At 39.7% G+C, this 20,476-nt stretch overlaps 1 protein-coding gene across 3 annotated transcripts in view; it reads right to left on the bottom strand.

The window, feature by feature from the left end:
• Positions 1 to 564: 564 nt before the first annotated feature.
• The window catches only part of ITCH (itchy E3 ubiquitin protein ligase), a 103,338-nt gene continuing 83,426 nt past the window's right edge, over positions 565 to 20,476 (bottom strand). For all 3 annotated transcript variants that reach the window (XM_066237935.1, XM_066237936.1, XM_066237934.1), the window contains 11 exons: positions 19,674 to 19,746; positions 17,831 to 17,902; positions 15,356 to 15,444; positions 12,995 to 13,154; positions 12,596 to 12,729; positions 11,973 to 12,113; positions 9,454 to 9,574; positions 8,590 to 8,694; positions 6,456 to 6,552; positions 4,778 to 4,850; positions 565 to 1,634 (listed from right to left, as the gene is read on the bottom strand). In XM_066237935.1, coding sequence (XP_066094032.1) covers positions 1,535 to 1,634; positions 4,778 to 4,850; positions 6,456 to 6,552; positions 8,590 to 8,694; positions 9,454 to 9,574; positions 11,973 to 12,113; positions 12,596 to 12,729; positions 12,995 to 13,154; positions 15,356 to 15,444; positions 17,831 to 17,902; positions 19,674 to 19,746 — 1,165 coding nt within the window. In that variant the 3' untranslated portion in view covers positions 565 to 1,534. The remainder of the gene's footprint in view (positions 1,635 to 4,777; positions 4,851 to 6,455; positions 6,553 to 8,589; positions 8,695 to 9,453; positions 9,575 to 11,972; positions 12,114 to 12,595; positions 12,730 to 12,994; positions 13,155 to 15,355; positions 15,445 to 17,830; positions 17,903 to 19,673; positions 19,747 to 20,476) is intronic.

The following is a 20,476-nucleotide window of genomic DNA, read 5'->3' on the forward strand; positions in this document are numbered from 1 at the left end:
TGCATGATACAAGATCATAAAAGACAGAGTAGGAATTTATTATTATGAGCGGCTGGATCAGTTTTAAACCACTCTATTTGATGTAACAAGTCGGGTCCTTCCCTGCTGACCCAAGCTCGGAATGCTGCTTTCCCCAATCTCCCAAAAGAGCAGAAGACTACGGCAATTGCTCATTTTACTTAGTTTTTATTTCAACATAACATGCAGTAAAAAAAAAAAAAAATTAACAGAATTTATTAGCATTTACAATGCTTACAAAGAAAAAGGATTCAAAGCAATTTAGTTCAGATTTAAGAAATCACTGTAAATTAAACACTTACAATAAATCTATTTCTAACTGTTCAATTTGGACCAAAATTTAAGGTAGCATTTGGTAGATATTTATGTCTGCTGTCTATTTGCAGTATTTTTATAAAACTCTGATTCTTGGGATATCCAGCCCCCATTTTCCTAAAACAGCAGGGAAGACATATACATGTGGCCATTTAAATTAAAGGAAGTATTGGAGTAAGGGAGATCTCAGGCTGCAAAAATATATACAAGCATTTACCTTTCCAGAACTAAAATTTCTTCCATAAAAATATTAAATAGCCAAGCCCTATAGAACTAGGGCCGGGGCTACTTAAAATATAACTATTCTGTATTTTAAAAATATAGGGCAGAAAGCCTTTTGGGTGATATTTATACATTTTCACACAATATTTCTAGGTCCCTAAATGAATCATCAAGCATTATGTAGAACCAAAGAGTCTACTCTCTTACATTATCTCTTAATTTAATCTCATAAATCTCTAGTAAATATTGCAGGTAACTACATTTCAATATGAGAATTCACCTCTATAGGAAGTCTTTATAGAAGGCTTAATTTCCATAGCCATATATTACCAAAGCTCAGACTTACAGAGAATGGGTAGTTGGCAGACATTCGCTTTGTAAGACAAAGCAATAGCATTTTCCCCCCTACCAACAAAAAAGGCAAAGAGTCTCGACTTTGGGGAAAAATACCTAGGACTTTTAGGGACCATACGACATACATTTCCTGGAGCATATGGAATAAAAAACAAATGTAGGGCTGGGGAGAGCCTAATCTCCTCTTTATACTGACAGTTTCTGGATGAGGTGATCCTTTCCCTCACAGGTCTGCTTTAGGATGGCAGTGTTTTAGAGTACAGATATATGAGTTTAAAAATGTTTTTGTTATTGTTCTGGGATATACAGGGAACAGCGCAACTTTCGATACGCATATACATAATTAAGGAACAGTCTAGTGGAATAAGACAAGGCAGATTGCATTGCTGTGTTAAATCTCATGTTAAGTAACGTTTTGACTAGTCATTTGCATATCTGATTTCTGGAAATGTTGAGTAAAAATCCAGAATCACTGGGAGATAAATCTCAATAACATTAATTTACTTACACTCAAGATAACTCCCTAAATAGTCACAGCCCAATTTTATAGCAAGATGTGCAACAGGCAGAGAAGAAAAACATCGCAAATAAGTTCTTGTCTTTCAGTGGTGCAAGTTCCCAGAAGTTATTCTTGTCCAAATCCTTCTGTTTCTTCAATTGCAAATAACAGCTTTTCCTTCAATTGCTCATAGCTCTTATAGGGTGGCAGGTCCAGGCGGTTAAAACTAAAAGTAAGGATTGTTAGTTTGAGAAAAGGAAATGTACAAAGAATCAAATGAGCAGTGTAGTAAATAACAATGCTCTTTTTTTTTTTTTTTTTTTTTTTTACAGAGACAGAGTCAGAGAGAGGGATAGACAGGGACAGACGGACAGGAACGGAGAGATGAGAAGCATCAATCATTAGTTTTTCATTGCGCACTGCAACACCTTAATTGTTCATTGATTGCCTTCTCATATGTGCCTTGACGGCGGGCCTTCAGCAGACCGAGTAACCCCCTGCTTGAGCCAGCGACCTTGGGTCCAAGCTGGTGAGCTTTTGCTCAAACCAGATGAGCCCGCGCTCAAACTGGCGACCTCGGGGTCTCGAACCTGGGTCCTCCACATCCCAGTCCAATGCTCTATCCACTGCGCCACCGCCCGGTCAGGCATAATGCTCATTTTTAAAGTCAGGCAAAACTGGGTTGAAATCCAGTTCTGTCACTAGGTCTTTGAACAAGTGCTGTTACCTTTCAAAGTCTTGGTTTCCTCTTTGGTAAAATGGGAATAACAATATTTACCTCTCAGGGTATGATGAAGAAGAAACAAACCTATATACAGCACAGTGCCTGGTGCTCGGCAAGTACTCGGTAAAATGTTAGTCTGCTCATGCTCCAGCATCCACCCTAATCTAGATTAGTGGTTGCTAACTTTTTCTCTAAAAGGCTAGAAAGTAAATATTTTAGGTTTTGTAGAACACAGGTCTCTTATCAAAAGCATTCAAGTATATCACATTAAGAGTAAGAAATATATATATATTTTTTTAACTTTAATTTTTTCATTTTTAAAGAGGAGAGAGACAGAGAGAGAGAGAGGAGAGAGAGACAGAGAGAGAGAGAAGGGGGGAGGAGCTGGAAGCATCAACTCCCATATGTGCCTTGACCAGGCAAGCCCAGGGTTTCGAACCGGCGACCTCAGCATTTCCAGGTCGACACTTTATCCACTGCGCCACCACAGTGGAAGCTGGAAACGGGGAGAGACAGTCAGACAGACTCCCGCATGCGCCCGACCGGGATCCACCCGGCACGCCCACCAGGGGCGACGCTCTGCCCACCAGGGGGCGATGCTCTGCCCCTCCGGGGCACCGCTCCGCCGTGACCAGAGCCACTCTAGAGCCTGGGGCCGAGAGAGACAGAGAGGAAAGAGGGGGTGGGGGTGGAGAAGCAAATGGGCGCTTCTCCTATGTGCCCTGGCCGGGAATCGAACCCGGGTCCCCCGCACGCCAGGCCGACGCTCCACCGCTGAGCCAACCGGCCAGGGCCCAGAAATATATTTTTTTAAAAACACTTTGTTGGGCCTGACCAGGTGGTGGTGCAGTGGATAGAGCATCAGACTGGAATGTAGAGGACCCAGGTTCAAAACCCCGAGGTCGCCAGCTTGAGCGCGGGCTCATCTGGTTTGAGCGTGGGATCATAGACATGACGCCATGGTTGCTGGCTTGAGCAAGGGGTCACTTGCTCTGCTATAGCCCCCAACCCCCCACCCTGCATCCCGGTCAAGGCACATATGAGAATGCAATCAATAAACAATTCAAGTACTGCAATGAAGAATTAATGCTTCTCATCTCTCTCCCTTCCTGTCTATCCCTATCTGACTCTGTCAAAAATAAAAGAAATTTGTAAAAGATAAATATCAAAAATCAGTTGTATTTCTATATACTAGCAATAAACAATCTGAAATGAAATTAGAAAAACATTTCCATTTATAATAGCTTCAAAAGGGATAAAATACTTAAGAAATTTAACAGGAGAAATGCAAGGCTTTTATAATGGAAAACTATAAAACATTGTTGAAATAAATTAAAGACCTAAATAAATGGAAAGACATCCCATATGCATGAATCAGAAGACAAAATACTGTTCAGATGGCAATACTCCCCCAAACTGATTTACAAATTCAAAGTAATTTGTATCAAAATCCCAGTTGACCTCTGCTGAAATGGACAAGCTGACCCTAAAATTCACATTGAAATTCAAAGGACCCAGAATAGCCAAAACAATCTTAAAAAAGTTGGAATAGGCCCTGGCCAGTTGGCTCAGTGGTAGAGTGTCGGCCTGGCGTGCAGAAGTCCTGGGTTTGATTCCCGGCCAGGGCACACAGAAGAAGCGCCCATCTGCTTCTCCACCCCTCCCCCTCTCCTTCCTCTCTGTCTCTCTCTTCCCTTCCCGCAGCTGAGGCTCCATTGGAGCAAAGATGGCCCGGGCGCTGGGGATGTGCTCCTTGGCCTCTGCCCCAGGCGCTGGAGTGGCTCTGGTCGCAACAGAGCGAAGCCCCGGAGGAGCAGAGCATCGCCCCCTGGTGGGCAGAGCATCGCCCCCTGGTGGGCGTGCCAGGTGGATCCCGGTCGGGTGCATGCGGGAGTCTGTCTGACTGTCTCTCCCTGTTTCCAGCTTCAGGAGAAAAAAAAAAAAAGTTGGAAGAGGCATACCTCCTAAGTTCAAAACTATGGCCCTGGCCAGTTTGCTCAGTGGATAGAGTGTTGGCCTGGCGTATGTACATCCTAGGTTTGATTCCTTGTCAGGGCACACAGGAGAAGCAATCATCTGCTTCTCCACCCCTCCCCCTCTCCTTCCTCTCTGCCTCTCTCTTCCCCTCCCGCAGCCGCAGCCGAGGCTCCATTGGAGCAAAGTTGGCCTGGGCACTGAGGATGCCTCTGTGGCCTCTGCCTCAGGCACTAGAATGAATGGCTCTGGTCGCAAGAGAGTGGCGCCCCAGATGGGCAGAGCATCGCCCCCTGGTGGGCATGCCAGGTGGATCCCGGTCGGGCGCATGCGGAAGTCTGTCTGACTGTCTCCCCGTTTCCAACTTCAGAAAAATACAAAAAAACCCAAAAAACAAATAACAGGAAAGGGACTGACTACAAATGGGTAAATTGTTTTGAGGTGATGGAAATATGTTAAAACTGGATTGTAGTGATGGTTACTACTTTGTAATCTAAGTATCATTGAATTAAAATGGGTAAGTTTTATAGTATGTAAGTTAATGCCTTTAAAAAGCTGTTAAAAATAATATGATACAATGGGGATGTATTTCATTTCTAATTTCTAATAGGATTTAATATCTACAGAACTGGAAACGTTTATGTTTTTCTACTCTTTCTAATTTTACTTACCAGGTATGACTTCTAGGTAACCAATTTTCTTTGCCAACTTTCTCAATGCAGAATTTTTGTGGTCCATTGCTCCCTAAAACACAGTGAAATCATCAGCAATCACCTTAAACTCAGTAGATGCTAAGCAACTAACTCATTATCCTCCCCCCAAACTTCCAAACCATGTTCTTCACGTGTCACAACTTCTTCACTTCTCTATATTTTATAACATATTACCTTTGACATTCTTCCTTCTTATGTCATCTTTTAATCAAGTAGTGTTTCTACCTTTGAAACTTCTCTACCATTTATCCCCTAAGATCAAGTTCTCATCATTTCCCGATACTTTCTTCCTGTCTCCAGGCTCTCCCTATCTTTTAATGCATGCTATGTCTTGCTGTCAAATCTTCCTAAAATGCAGCTGCAGCAAATTTTCCTCTTCAAAAAGTTTCCATAGTTCCCAATACCTTCAGAGTAAAGTCCAAATTCTTTTGGTCTGGTTTTTAAAGATGTTTAAACTGGTGCCACACTTTACCCAAAATTGCCTAGTTCTTTTCATTCTGACTCTCTGCTTCACCTGAAGCAGGCTTAGAGACCACAACTTCTCTTCCATCTTACGGTACTCAACGTAATATTGGTGTTAAAGGAAGACTTGGATTCACTTTATTATTTAGTTGGGAAATAAATATTCTCACGGTCATTCATTTCAAAACAACGCACTTGAATCAGTGACTACCATGTGATCAGCACTATGTTAGGCACTAGAAATAAAAAGAGAAGATACAGATAGATCTCCTACAGATAGATCTAAAGGAGCTCCAGGTGTAACAGAGAGAGTGGTAAATACGTCATTCAAATATAGTATATTATATTATATAATATTATGCCACCAAGAGTGCATGGCTCATAAGAGAAACAAATATGTTTGCCAAATGACTGAATGAACAAACAAACCTACAAATAGAACACTGCTATCCTACTGAGTTAAAATGTGGGGTCTAACCTAAGGATTTAAAATGTCTACAGATGCCTGATCAGTGGTGGACAAGTGGATAAAGCATTGACCCAGAACACGGAGTCGCTGATTCGAAGCCCTGAGGTTACCGGCCCCGAGTGCTGGCTCATCAGTGGAGAGATAGTCCACACTATCCCAAAGCTTGCCAGCTTGAGCCTAAAGGTCGCTGGTGTGAAAAGCCCATGGCTGCTGGCTTGAACAAGGGGATACTGACTGAGCCCTGGTCAAGGCACATACAAGAAGCAATCAATGCACAACTGAAGTGAAAGCAACTACAAGTTGATAACTTTCCTCTCTCTTCCTGTCTTTCTGTCTCTCTCTCAAGAAAAAAAATGTCTAGAGGTCAGGAGTATAAAGTGATTTAAAAATTTAGACAAATTGAGGTTAACTCTAACTGTTAAGAATATGGTGGCCACTGCCAGTTAGCTCAGTGAGTTAGTGTTGTCCCAAAACGACAAGGCCGTGGGGTCAATCTCTGGTCAGGGCACACAGGGAAATACAACTAAGTGGAACAACACTTTTCTCTCTCTCACCTTTCTGCTTTGTGTCTCTTAAAGAAAACTCAATAAAAAAAAAAGAAATGGCTATACTTATCTTTGTTATTTCTGATAAGTTGTATACACACTGATGTTATGGCAGTGTGATGAACAATTTTCTGTATAGGAAATAATCCCAGATACACACCCATGAGGTCAGCAAATCCTCCAACTGGTAATCGGCAGGTTCCAGTAACAAACTGTAGAAGTCTCATTCTCTTCTCATTATCGATTTCTTTAACAAACTATTAAAAGCACATTTAAAGAGGTATGTTACATGTAGCATATTAATAAAAAAAATCATTTCAAATTTTAAATGACCTCCCAGTGAGTGTCAGATGCACTAATACTGACTGTACCCAACCACTGTGGACAGAGGAGCTTCTCCATGCTTCTCAAACTCATAGAAATCTGATCTAAATACACTCTAATAACCTTTTTTCAATGTTCTTTAGGTTTTGGTATAGCTAAGTGATGCCAGAATTATATGGCTTTTAACTCCTATATATTTAAAGTCTGACTCAGAACCTTAGGTTTCTGGAGGATGCATTCTAACCTATAGCACAAGTATATTTTGGCTTAGCCAAATATTTCTTTGGTAAAGAATAATTTTTGTTCTATTGTACTACTGTTAGTTATTTTTAAATGCTAATCCTATGTGTTACAGAAGCTCAGTTCATCTGAATTTTTTAAGAATTTAAGTAAGTACTAGAAATTTAAATTTAAAAAAATTTTATTGTGGTACAATATATATAACGTAAGTATTTACCATTTTAAGTGTATAATTCAATGGCATTAAGTACATTAACTCTGTTGTGTAACTATCACCATTATTTCCAGAACTTTTTAATTATCCCAAATGTATTAAACTTATCTCCCACTGCCCTGGTAACCTCTATGCTTTGTTTCTGTGAGTTTGCCTATTCTAGATACTTCATGTAAGTGGAATCATACAATGTTTGTCCTATTGTGTCTGACTGATTTCACTTAGCATAATATCCTCAAGGTTTATCCACATTGCAGCCTATGTCAGAATTTTCTTTCTTTTTAAGGCTAGATAATATTCCATTGCAGGGGTAGTCAACCTTTTTATACCTACCGCTCACTTTTGTATCTCTGTTAATAGTCAAATTTTCTAACTGCCCACCAGTTCCACAGTAATGGTGATTTATAAAGTAGGGAAGTAACTTTACTTTATAAAATTTATAAAGCAGAGTTACAGCAAGTTAAAGCATATAATAATAATTACTTACCAAGTAGTTTATGTCAGATTTTTGCTAAGTTTGGCAGAATCAATCTTTATAAAACAACTTACTATAGTTAAATCTATCTTTTTTTTTCTTTTGCTTTAAATTTGATAGATGCTTTATGTTCACCACACAATATCTATCTTTTTATTTATACTTTGGTTGCTCTGCTACCGCCCACTATGAAAGCTGGAACACCCACTAGTGGGCGGTAGGGACCAGGTTGACTACCACTGTTCCATTGTATGTATACACCACATTTTGTTCATCCATTCATCTGCTGATGGACACTTAAGTTGTTCCCATCTTTTGGCTTTTGTGAATAATGCTGTTCTGAATATAGGTATGCAGTACAAGTACCTGAATCCCTGCTTTCAATTCTTTTCAGTATACTTGGAGTAGAATTGCCAGACCATATGTTAATTCTATGTTTAACTTTTGGAAGAATTACCAAACCATTTTCCACAATGGTGTACCATGTCATATTCCACAGCATCAATGCAGGCAAGTTCCAATTTCTTCACATCCTCATCAAGAATGATTTTTTTTTAATAATAGCTTTCCTAATACATATGAAATGGTATCTCATCATGATTTTGATTTACACTTCCCTAATGATTAGTGCTATACAGCAGACATTTTTTGAAGAAACATAATTATGATTCCAAAACAAGTCTCCTTCTTAAGTTTGCCTTCTGAACATTACATAATTCTTAATGAGGTATTAATGATTAAAACCACACTACAGACAGGTATATAAAATTCTAAAGAATTTACATTAAATGCAGGGAAATGCTATCATCTAGATTAACATATACTCTGGGCAAAGGTACAAGGTGTGTGCAGCTTACTTGGCACTAGTCTTAAAAGGATGCTGCTGTGATATGTACTTATTTATTATAATGCATATATAGGATGGACTGAGGGGCCTGAACATACTGATTTATTTTGTTCTGTAACTTACTTTCAGATATGGTAAAAACACTTGCTAAAAAATTATGGTGTGCTTCTCAATAGATATAAACTGAGACAAACCTGCCAAAACCACATGATTTGTTTGCTTGTCCTAGTGTAATGACGGTAGATTGTATGTCTTTGCCAGTCATTCAAATCAATCTCTTGCATTCCGCATAAAAGAACCTACAGGGGATGAAAAAGACAAGTGATTTCTATAAGGAACTGTACAATCTATATAATAATGCTAAACATAAATAAGAAAAGACTAATATTTAACAACATTCAAAAAACAAATTAATCGGGAGGCTTTGGCTTATAAACTGTGTATCAAGAGTTTTATCTACAGCGTAGGTGGTGCAGTGGATAGAGCATCGGCCTGGGATGCTGAGGACCTAGGTTCAAAACCCAGAGGTGGCCAGCTTGAGCGCGGTCTAACAGACATGACCCCCCACAGTCACTGGCTTAAGCCCAAAGGTCGCTGGCTTAAGCAAGGGGTCACTGGCTCGGCTGGAGTCCTCAGTCAGGGCACATACGAGAAAGCAATCATGAACAACTAAAGTGACACAACTATGAGTTGATGCTTCTCATCTCTCTCCCTTCCTGTCTGTCCCCACTCCCGACCCTGCCCTCTCCCTCTCACAAAATAAAAGTGTTGTATCTATAACACTCTTGAAGGTTGAGTTTACAATGTATGGTGTCAAATATACACAGATTCAGGTAAATAAGTCATTCACTATAGAGAGAGAAGATGATAGTTTTTATTTTTTGGGTACTACTATGCGGATAAATTATGGGCTTTTTAAACCACAGAGGGTGCTTCAAAACATCCTGTCTGCATAAAAAATCCTATTGCCACTAGAAAGATGGAAAACTGTGTGAAAGCAGACCAATGAAGGCATTATTTATCAGCATGCCATAGGAAAAAGAAGAAAAACTCATTACCTCTAACTCCTTTGCATCAAAGTACTGCAAATACTGCTGGGGAAGAATTTCATTAAAACCCTCAAAGAAAGCTTGCGTCTGTTCTTCAACACCTCGAGACAGTCTCCATTCAGCTACCATTCTGGTAAATAAATATATAAAAAAAGCTATCAGGAAGTTTAGACTTTACATTTAAATTCTGAGTACAAAAATAATTTTTTTAAAAATTTACTATTCTGAAAAATTTCATATATAGAAGAACATAATGAAAACCATGTATAGATATTCCAGCTTCAATATAATATCAACCTTACTTCATTATGTCCCTACCTTCTTGCATTGTATAAGTAGTAGTGTGATATTCATTATAAGCAATATGTTAAGGATTCATATTGTTATTATCATTAGAGTATTCATTAAAAATATCAAAGATATAGCTAATCAACAGAAGAGATAACAAAAAGTAAAAATTACTCTATTCAAAAGAAGGCAGAAGAGGAAGAACGAAGAAAATTGGAAAAACAAGAAAAAATAGCAAGGTAGCAGACTTAAGTGCAATCATTAGTAACAAAATTAAAGGTGAATGTACTAAACAGTGCAATTAAAAAGTAAAGATTATCAGACTGGATAAAAATAGCAAGATCCAAGAACATGCTGCTGATAAGAAACTTATATACAAAGACAAAGAATTAAATACAAAGGTTGGAGAAAGATATACTGTGCAAATACTAATCATAAGAAAGCTGGAGTGCCCTGGCCGGTTGGCTCAGCGGTAGAGCGTCGGCCTGGCGTGTGGGGGACCCGGGTTCGATTCCCGGCCAGGACACACAGGAGAAGCGCCCATTTGCTTCTCCACCCCCACCCCCTCCTTCCTCTCTGTCTCTCTCTTCCCCTTCCGCAGCCAAGGCTCCATTGGAGCAAAGATGGCCCGGGCGCTGGGGATGGCTCCTTGGCCTCTGCCCCAGGCGCTAGAGTGGCTCTGGTCGCGGCAGAGCGACGCCCCAGAGGGGCAGAGCATCGCCCCCTGGTGGGCAGAGCGTTGCCCCTGGTGGGCATGCCGGGTGGATCCCGGTCGGGCGCATGCGGGAGTCTGTCTGACTGTCTCTCCCCGTTTCCAGCTTCAGAAAAATACAAACCCCCCCCCCAAAAAAAAAGAAAGCTGGAGTGAAAATATTTAAAAAGTAAAAAAGCAGGCAAGATCTTCAGGAACTGGGACTCAAGAAGAAGCAAGTATGTGAACTCAAACCATAAAATGGTGCTGAGAATATGTGAACGAGCTAGAAAAACTCTTGAGACTAAAAGTAAAGTAAAACCAATGCAAAGCATAAGGGGATATACTATAAACCATCGGGTTACTTAGAAATTTTACTTATCTTACAGTCTCTCCCATGAAAGTATCTGCTTATGAATTTGAGATTCTTTTCAGTAACATGTCAAACAGCACAGTAGTTAGAGAATTCGTAGTTGAGTGACCTAGCACTACTTCTACCATTAAAATTCCCACATTTAGAGAAAAAGTGAAAGTTTTGTATAACTCAGATTCTTATCTATCACTTCATAAATCTTCAAAATTCTGGTTAAGTTGAAAATATACCAGGAAAAGGGTATAAAAACTATTAACACCCATACATTGGTTCTTTGTAAGGCTTAGTTTGAATTACCTGCAGGAAAGTCTCTACATTCTTGTCTCCATAAAAATCTGTCCTACCTCTCTCATTGTTTTGTTGCCAGACTTCTTGAAGATGAAATTTAGACTGTCGACTGCATGCAGTCCTTAATTTCTTGTAATCGGTTTCTAAACTACCACTTGGCTAACTGTTCTAAGTGTTCCCTTAAGGGTTGTTATGACTTATTATCTTCTTCTAAAGATTCATTTTCTTTGGCTTCTGAAATGCAGGACATGGCAGAATGGGGTATCAACTCTTGAGCTGTCTGACAGCGCCTCACACACCACGGATACTCTTCCTGTGATTTGTGTTTTCCAACTTCCATCTCTCTGCTCACAACTAGTGCTCTCATTTCTACACAACAAAAAGGCTCAACTTAAATATTATCAGCTACTTGCTCCAAGATTACAAGATGAAATTATGTCTCCCTCTTTTGACTTCCCATAGCACTTTCTTTGTTCCTCTTGCAACACTTATAAGGTAGAAAAAGTGATTATTCATGTCCTTAGTAACAGATGATCAGTCCTCATAATGATTAGTAAAAAGGCAAAAATTATTTAAAAAATATTGTCTACTACAGAGACAGAGTTGGGATCAAAGGATCCAGAAGAAAAGCGGACAGAGGGAAAGGGGATGACAGGGTGATAAGACGGGACAAGAGCAGAAAAGCAAATGCTGGGGGGGGAGGGGGGAGGGCGGTATGGGAGGGAGACGGGGGGGGGGGATATACTGGGGAACACGGGCGACATTAGAATCTATGTAAACACAATAAAAAATATATATATATTGTCCACTAATATTACTAGGCAATTATCAATATGCTGTAGTCCAAAAGAAAGGCTACACTGCCTCAAAAGGAGCATTCTCTCTTACCTGATATATTCTTCTTTATTTTCTTCTGTTACAAGAATATTGCCACCATTGGGTTTCAAATCATGACTCTTAATTTCCCCTAAAATTTCTTTATCGACGGAGAAGTACATTTCCAAACCACATTCCTCAATGTTGTTTTCTCTGCACAAATGAAGAACGCTATCTGTTACACTAGTTCAATCATATAAAATGTTTTCAACTAAAGGACTATGTTCTTAAAGAATTACATCAAAAGAAAAAGAAGACTGCCTTAGCCAGGTAGCTCAGTTGGTTAGTTACTTCAATAACACAAGGCTGCAGGTTTGATCCCCAGTCAGGGCACATACAAGGATCAACCAATGAAGGCATGTTTGGGTAGAATAACAAATCAATGTTTCTCTGTTTCTCTCTCTCAACAAACAAACAAACAAACAAACAAACAAACCAAAAACACTAAAACTAAAACATTATGTTCTAAAGTCATAATATTTTTGCCTAAGATCTTGGGTATATTTCTATAAAATTTATCAGACAGGTTTAATGCAGACAATTTAAATTCAGTAAACCAATACAATTTAGATATCAACACTATTAATGAGAGCATACAGACTATATTTTTATAAAATAAATGGAAACAAACTCACTTAACCCAGATGAGAGAATTGTAAAATTCTGGATCAATAGATTCTAAATCCTTGAGTCCTACTGGTTTGTTCAAGATACGTTTGTAGAATGGCAAAGAAAAACCTGTGTCTATGAATTTCCCATGAAACAGAGCCTATGCAAGAAAAAAAAATACCATTTAAGATAATTTCATAATATTCATTGTATTTCAGAATGCTAGATGAGTTCTTCATTAAAACAAAAGGCTTCCTTGATATACGATCCATTATGATACATTTCTAGAAAAAGGGCAAATATAAAAACCCAATTTCAAAAATGTCTCAGTGATAAGAACATTTCAAATGAGAATGTTAAAGGAACAACGCTTTTGTGTTGCTGATTAATTTGCGGAATAAACCCAGTTTTCCAGCTATACTTACCATCGCGATAAACCTGCCAATAAAACGAAAATATTTCAGGTGATCTGGATTGATATAAGAAGCGGGGTTTATCTGCAAGCAGTAGTTATCCTTCCCTGCATATTCAAACAGGCAATACATTGGGTTCAACACTTCATGTGACAAAAGAAAGAACCATTCTCTGAAATGAAAAGAAAATGTTGGGTGAAAAAATCATGTAGTAACCATGCCAAAAAATCAAAGGGCAGTGCTACAAAGTTAGAAATCTACACTCCTCAGTGGTGACAGTTTCCTAATTACCATGTTGATGTTACTGCTTCTGTTCAAACTGACACCTATTTTACAGAGATGATATTTACACACTGCTTATTACTATATTTCAGAGAATCTAAGACACCATCAACTTTAAAGTTGCCATTCTACCATTATTTGATGAACCACTAAAGCTTCTTTCTAACTATATAATTATGATACACATCCCAATTTCAGAGATGGTAATGTTGAATATGAAAATGTCCATCTTAGAATCAATAAAATAAGTTTAAACTTCACTAACTGACTCGTGATCAGTTGCTAAAACAAGTCCAGTGTTACTCCACCTATTACTAAGTACCACAGTGACCCTCATCCGGTACCACTGCTCTAAATCCTAGACAAATATGAAAAACAACCCAATTTCAGAGATGACAAAACTTAATTCAAGCCACTCAGTCATTAGAAAAATGCTCTAAGAAACCTTAATTCAAATGCTGTGAAAATACCAACCAATATTAACAAAATTATAGGTACTAGTTATGTAATGCAGGTGGGTCTGCTAGAATAGTCTGGGACGATACATGTAATTATCTTCTTGGGTCTGAGATTCTTTTCCTGTTAGTCCAGGGCCTCTGCTAGTAATGCTGCTTATATTTTAATGCTAGTTGATTTTCTAATTAAGAATAAGTGATTGCTCTCCTTCTAAATTATCTTTAACCTATACAAAATTAAATGTTTCTATTCATATTTATTATTATCTGTGGGTCCATCACACATTTTGAAATGGGAACTCTGAAACACAATATAAATAAAAACCTACTAAAATGTAGCCGCCAGCTAGTGAGCACACTAGGTCATTTTACAGACAAAAATATTTGCCCTAGGTCATACTAGTGAGTGCAGGATAAAGATTCAAATTCAGTCCTGACTCCAAAGTCCTTGCCTTTCTACACTGCCACTGCTACGCAAATTTTTAACTTGACATGATATATTATTATGAAATAAGCAAAGCAATTTCTTGCTTCAGGCTGCCTTCTAGGATTTGACTGGAAGCTCCACTATTAAGAAAGCAGATTCAGCCCTGGCCGGTTGGCTCAGTGGTAGAGCATCGGCCTGGCGTGCAAGAGTCCTGGGTTCGATTCCCGGCCAGGGCACACAGGAGAAGCGCCCATCTGCTTCTCCACCCCCCCCCTTCCTCTCTGTCTCTCTCTTCCCCTCCTGCAGCCAGGGTTCCATTGGAGCAAAGTTGGCCCGGGTGCTGGGGGTGGCTCTATGGCCTCTGTCTCAGGCTCTAGAATGGCTCTGATGCAACAGAGCAACACCCCAGATGGGCAGAGCATCGCCCCCTGGTGGGCATGCCGGGTGGATCCTGGTCAGGTGCATGCGGGAGTCTGTCTGACTGCCTCCCAGTTTCCAACTTCAGAAAAATACAAAAAAAAAAAAAAAAAAAAAAGCAGATTCAGCCCTGGCCGGGTAGCTCAGTTGGTTAGAGCATCATCCCAATACTCCAAGGTAGTGGGCTCGATCCCTAGTCCAGATGCATACAAGCATCAAACAATAATATGCATAAATATGTGGAACAACAAATCAATGTTTCTCTTTCCTTTTCTAAAATCAGTTTTTAAAAAAGATTTAAAGATTTCAACTCCTATTGGATACAGCCTTCTATATTCTCAAAACAGATATATTAATCTCAGCTGGGAACTGAGTGACTGCTATCTATTCCAGAAATCTGACGGGGAAAGTGACCCGCTCACTACAGGGCCGGTGTGCTCTGTGGAACAGACACTGGGTGGTAGCTGGAACACTGGCTTTGGTTATGATGCAGAGCTTGCATCCAGGCTCAACAAGTTCGTTACGTGACTCAGGTGAGTCTCTAACCTCATTACTACTTGAAAAATTCGACCTCACAGGGTTATCCTGAGAGTTAAAAGGGTGAGGTGAAACCAACTGGCAGTACCTGAGTTACCTGTTGTTGAAACTTTATAGCTGCAGAATAAGGGTACAATAATTTCCTACATTTCATTTTCCTGAAATATAAGATTGAGAAAATAATACTTGCAAGCAAAGTGTAATGATACCTTTGGAGGAAAGGAACTAAGTTCTGAGTATTCATATTATCACTACCTTGCTACACCTCCATAATCTAAACCTTCTTCTCCTGGAAAAATCACCCACAAACGTCTTCGAAGATCTTGGGGACTGAAGCTCATTATCTACAAAACAATAAAGTAAAAGAATGGGTAAAAGCAGTTATTGAACCTCATTCTACCACTCCCAGATCTGCACTCTTCTTCATTATATGTTAACTTAAATTCCCCTTGACACAGAATGGTGTTTGTGGACTAACCAACACCACACATGCAGAAACCATTAACATTTCATAGCATTTTATATATTATACATATCTATGTATTTATATACTTTATACATACTAGGATTTTTTATCTGCCTTTTTTTTTTTTTTTTTGAGAGAGAAAGAGACAGAGACAGAGAGGGACAGACAGAAACAGGCAGGAAAGGAGAGAGATGAGAAGCATCCACTTATCATTGCGGCACCTTAGCTATTCCTTGATTGCTTTCTCATATGTGCCTTGACTGGGGGCTATAGCAGAGTGATTGACCCCTTGCTCAAGCCAGCGACCTTGGGGTCATGTCTATGATCCCACACTAAAACTGGTGATCCTGCGCTCCAGCCAGATGAGCTTGTGCTCAAGCCAGTGACCTTGGAGTTTTGAACCTGGGTCCTCAGTGTCCCAGGCTGACGCTCCATCCACTGTGCCACTGCCTGGTCAGGCCATATTAATTTTCTTTAAATGATTCTACCATTGACTTGTACAGTTGCTTCTCTCCCTTGCAGAGTAACTATGGACATGGCCAGAGGTTAGGTACTTCACCTGTTCTGTTTTTTGGTAAGTTTGGATTTAACAGCCAAAAGGTACACATAACAGCTAATTTGCTACCTTGGAAATGAAAACCAGTGGCTGCAGAAGAACATATGGTACGTAGTTAACTTTGGAAATTCATTCTCAGTAGAAACTTAAAAATACCTGGAAAAATTGCTCATTTTGTGTCCCTCCACAGTGGTTAATAAGATCATCTTCATCTTTGAAAGACAGTATTATCAACTAAGCTACAATAAATAGGTTGTTTGGTTTTTAATTTGTAAAACTTTAACAACCTGACAAAAATTGGGCCAGCAGAATATTACAAATATTAATTACCCTTAAAAGAAAAATGACAGGGTCCAAAGAGCAGTTCATATAATGCATCTATTTTAAGAAATGATATGAATAAACTCTTACATTTAAACATCCAGACAGGCTCAGGAAGTAACTTCCTCAAGCCAGGGCTATGCTCAGTTCCCACAAAACAGATATATCACTTTTATGAATTTATATCCCACTCAAACAAGAAATCTCAGATGTAACAAAAAAACTCAATGCTTATGACATGTTTATGACAAATATTCCATAAATACTATAGGCTGGATACATAGCAGTGCAAACCAAGAGGTTACAGGCATCTTTGCAGTTGTTTGTTGCTCCCTCTGGCTGGGCCTTGTTTTCAGGGCTGCTCTCCAAACCCCAGGGCTACCCCTGCTCTCTTCACAACTGTTCCTCCACACCCGACACCGTTCTCCTGGAAATTCTGCTTGTTCCTTTGCCCTGTGTCTGATACCTGAAGGGTTTGCTGTTCCCTGGGAAAAATATCTTTTAAATACTGTCCTTTCACAAATGCCTAATATGAAGGAAAAAACTTGTTTTTCTCCAATTTCCCTTGTGAACAGTTGTGCTATGTTAATAAAAACCTCAGCTATCAGACTTGTCACTCTTCCAAACGAATCTATTTTCTCAAGTTTTAATTTCATATTTAATTCAACAAATGTCAAATCTAAGATGACAATTTTAAACAACTGTTTTGGCACCATCTGGTCTGTCGTTCTGTAAAAGCCTCTAGTTTCAGAAGCCAGAAGATAAAGGGACATTTACTGATGTTTTGCATCTTTTAAGCACTGCTATATGCATATTACGTTCCAAGAACCTGGCCCACTAGGAACTGCGTACTCAGTGGCAACACAGTGGCTACAAATAGAAAAACTAGAAAAAGGTAATGACTGGAGTAGAGAATGGCCTTGGAGACTCACATCAGATCAAGGGAATGACTCATAATTCTCTTAATAGCCTTAGCCAAGATCGGCTGCTAAAAAGCTCCCTGCTCCTACTTAGCAGGATGCCCACTGACTGTCCCTTTTCAATATTAGTATCTGAGGTTCCATCAGGAAACGGACATAACTGTTTCTGAAAGGAAGTAGCCAGCTACTGTCCACTACCTCAGACAATCTATTTTTCCTTTGCATTCGGTGTGGCACTTCTTAAATCTGTAGCTATCAGTTGTCACAGGGGCTTGATGCTGAAGAATCACATCAACACCTGGCCATAAAACAAGTACTCACTGGATACTTTTACAGGTAGCTGGCAATGAGATTAGACTTAAAATATCAAGGACTCCACCTCAAAAAGTTCCAAACTGTTTGCCAACACCAAAAGATGGCTTTGGGCTGGCAGCCATGCGGCAAACTATTAAGCGAGTAAACAGTACCTGCTGGAAGGAATCCTCAAACAAAGTTTTTCTTGTCACTGTAATCTTTATGTGCTGTGGCATGGCCAATTGCTGAAATAGAAAAATCACTATGTCAACACTCACCATTTAAAACAGCCGATCAAAAAACCAAAACAGTAAAATTTGACTTACTTTTATTTTTGCTTATAGAAAAAAGCAGACTTTGAATATGAATTTACAGTCAATAATACTTTTTTTTCATTTTTCCGAAGCTAGACACGGGGGAGGCAGTCAGACAGACTCCCGCATGCGCCCGACCGAGATCCACACGGCATGCCCACCAGGGGGCGATGCTCTGCCCCTCTGGGGCGTCACTCTGTTGCATCCAGAGCCATTCTAGCGCCTGAGGCGGGCCACAGAGCCATCCTCAGCACACGGGCCATCTTTGCTCCAATAGAGCCTCGGCTGCGGGAGGCGAAGAGAGAGACAGAGAGGAAGGAGAGCGGGAGGGGTGGAGAAGCAGATGGGCGCTTCATCTGTGTGCCCTGACCGGGAATTGAACCCGGGAGTCCTACACGCCAGGCCGACGCTCTACCGCTGAGCCAACCAGCCAGGGTCTACAGTCAATAATATTTAACCATATATTTGTGAGCCTTCATGCTAATTAAACAGAGCATTAGATATAGAAAACAGAGGAGCCTGACCAGGCGGTGGCGCAGTGAATAGAGCGTTGGACTGGGATGTGGAAAACCCAGGTTTAAGACCCCGAGGTCGCCAGCTTGAGCGAGGGCTCATCTGGTTTGAGCAAAAGTTCACCAACTTGAGCCCAAGGTCGCTGGCACAAGCAAGGGGTTACTTGGTCTGCTGAACGCCCACGGTCAAGGCATGTATGAGAAGGCAATCAATGAACAATTAAGGTGTTGCAATGCGCAATGAAAAACTAATGATTGATGCTTCTCATCTCTCCGTTCCTGTCTGTCTGTCCCTGTCTATCCCTCTCTCTGATTCTCTGGCTCTGTAAAAAACAAACAAAAAAACAGAGGAAAACAAGATTTCATATGCACAGATCTTACTTACTGAATCAAATAAATATTTACTAAATTTTATTTGCAAAACACTAACTCAGATTTTTTTTTTTAACATTTTTTTTTAATTTTTATTTATTCATTTTTTAGAGAGGAGAGAGAGAGAGAGAGAGAGAGAGAGAGAGAAGGGGGGAGGAGCAGGAAGCATCAACTCCCATATGTGTCTTGACCAGGCAGGCCTAGGGTTTCGAACTGGCAACCTCAGCATTTCCAGGTTGATGCTTTATCCACTGCACCACCGCGGGTCAGGCCTAACTCAGATTCTTACTTGCCCAGTTAATTACAAGTTTGAAATTTTAAAATATTCATCATAGATAGCAACATTTTAAATAATACAATTTTATTTAGAACCCATAATGAAATCATTAATTCCATAATTACCTATTTATACACCAGAAATACTATATCACATCTAAGAAAAATATTCAGAAATATAATCCTATATATGTATCTATCAAAGTGATACATATATGTATGTACCTATCAAATGCTAGAAGGGGCTGGTTATAATTTATATATCAGAAAATGTTTTAACTCATCTGAGGATTCCTGCAATCTTAACATAATGGATACTGGGAAGAGTAGCAATGTTTTCTTATTCAAAGGGTTTCAAATTTATTATTCTGGAGAAAGCCACAAATTATCTAACTAAGAAATATATTATTTTGCCTTAAAAATAGAAAAGAGATTCTGATGTTGCCCATTTTATGTTTTTCTACGAGTTATTTTCACAATCACTGACTCTAATATAAGCAACATAAAAGAAAAAGAGTACAGAAATAGAGTCTGATACAAACCTGACACCAGAACCGGAAATACTGGACTTTTGCCTTGAAGTCCCGGACATAGGCTATCTGGGGTCCATTGTCTCTGAGGAGGAATGGTAACATGACATATGTAGCTGCTAGTAATATAAAATACTGAAAAGCATAATATCATCCCCCCTTATTACTCAGTAGTCAAATACAAAACACCCTAGAGTACAGCATACTCCTAATATCACCATTTAAAATTTTTATTTCCCAGGACTATTTTTAAGTAAAAGACAGAAATAAACTTACATCTCTTTAAAGCCACTATTGTGGGATTTTCTCTTACACAGAACCAAATTTAACAGTACTAGGTAAAGTAGGTCCTGAGAATGTTGTCTATCCCCCCAAACCATTTGCTCCTCTGTCCTTGAACCAGACGCTGATATTTCCCTGGGCAGACTGCTGCCTAGGATGAAGACGGCATTTCCTCACGGGGCTGAGACTTAACTAGGACTAGTGAGACGGAAGTGGAAGTGTTGTACAGGACTTTGAGGAAGTCTTTCAAAGAGAGCTAAGAGAACTGGGAAAACGTTTTCTCTCTTTCCAAGGTGTTCTCCCTACTTCAGCCTGCAGGATAACTATGACAGCTGAAACTGCAGCTGCCATCACCGTCAGGAGGCAGCCGTGAGGACAGAGCCCACGTCTGGGCTGGCAGAGCGGAAAGAAGGAAGCCCACCTGACTGACGACACCGGGGGACTACCAAGCTAGCCCTGGGTGTCCTACAACTGGATTATTAGCTTTTCCCCTGAAATACTTTTAATTTCATTTTCTAAATGTTCAATGTAGA

This window comes from Saccopteryx bilineata, chromosome 6 (assembly GCF_036850765.1).
Source record: "Saccopteryx bilineata isolate mSacBil1 chromosome 6, mSacBil1_pri_phased_curated, whole genome shotgun sequence".
Taxonomy (NCBI): Eukaryota; Metazoa; Chordata; class Mammalia; order Chiroptera; family Emballonuridae; genus Saccopteryx; species Saccopteryx bilineata.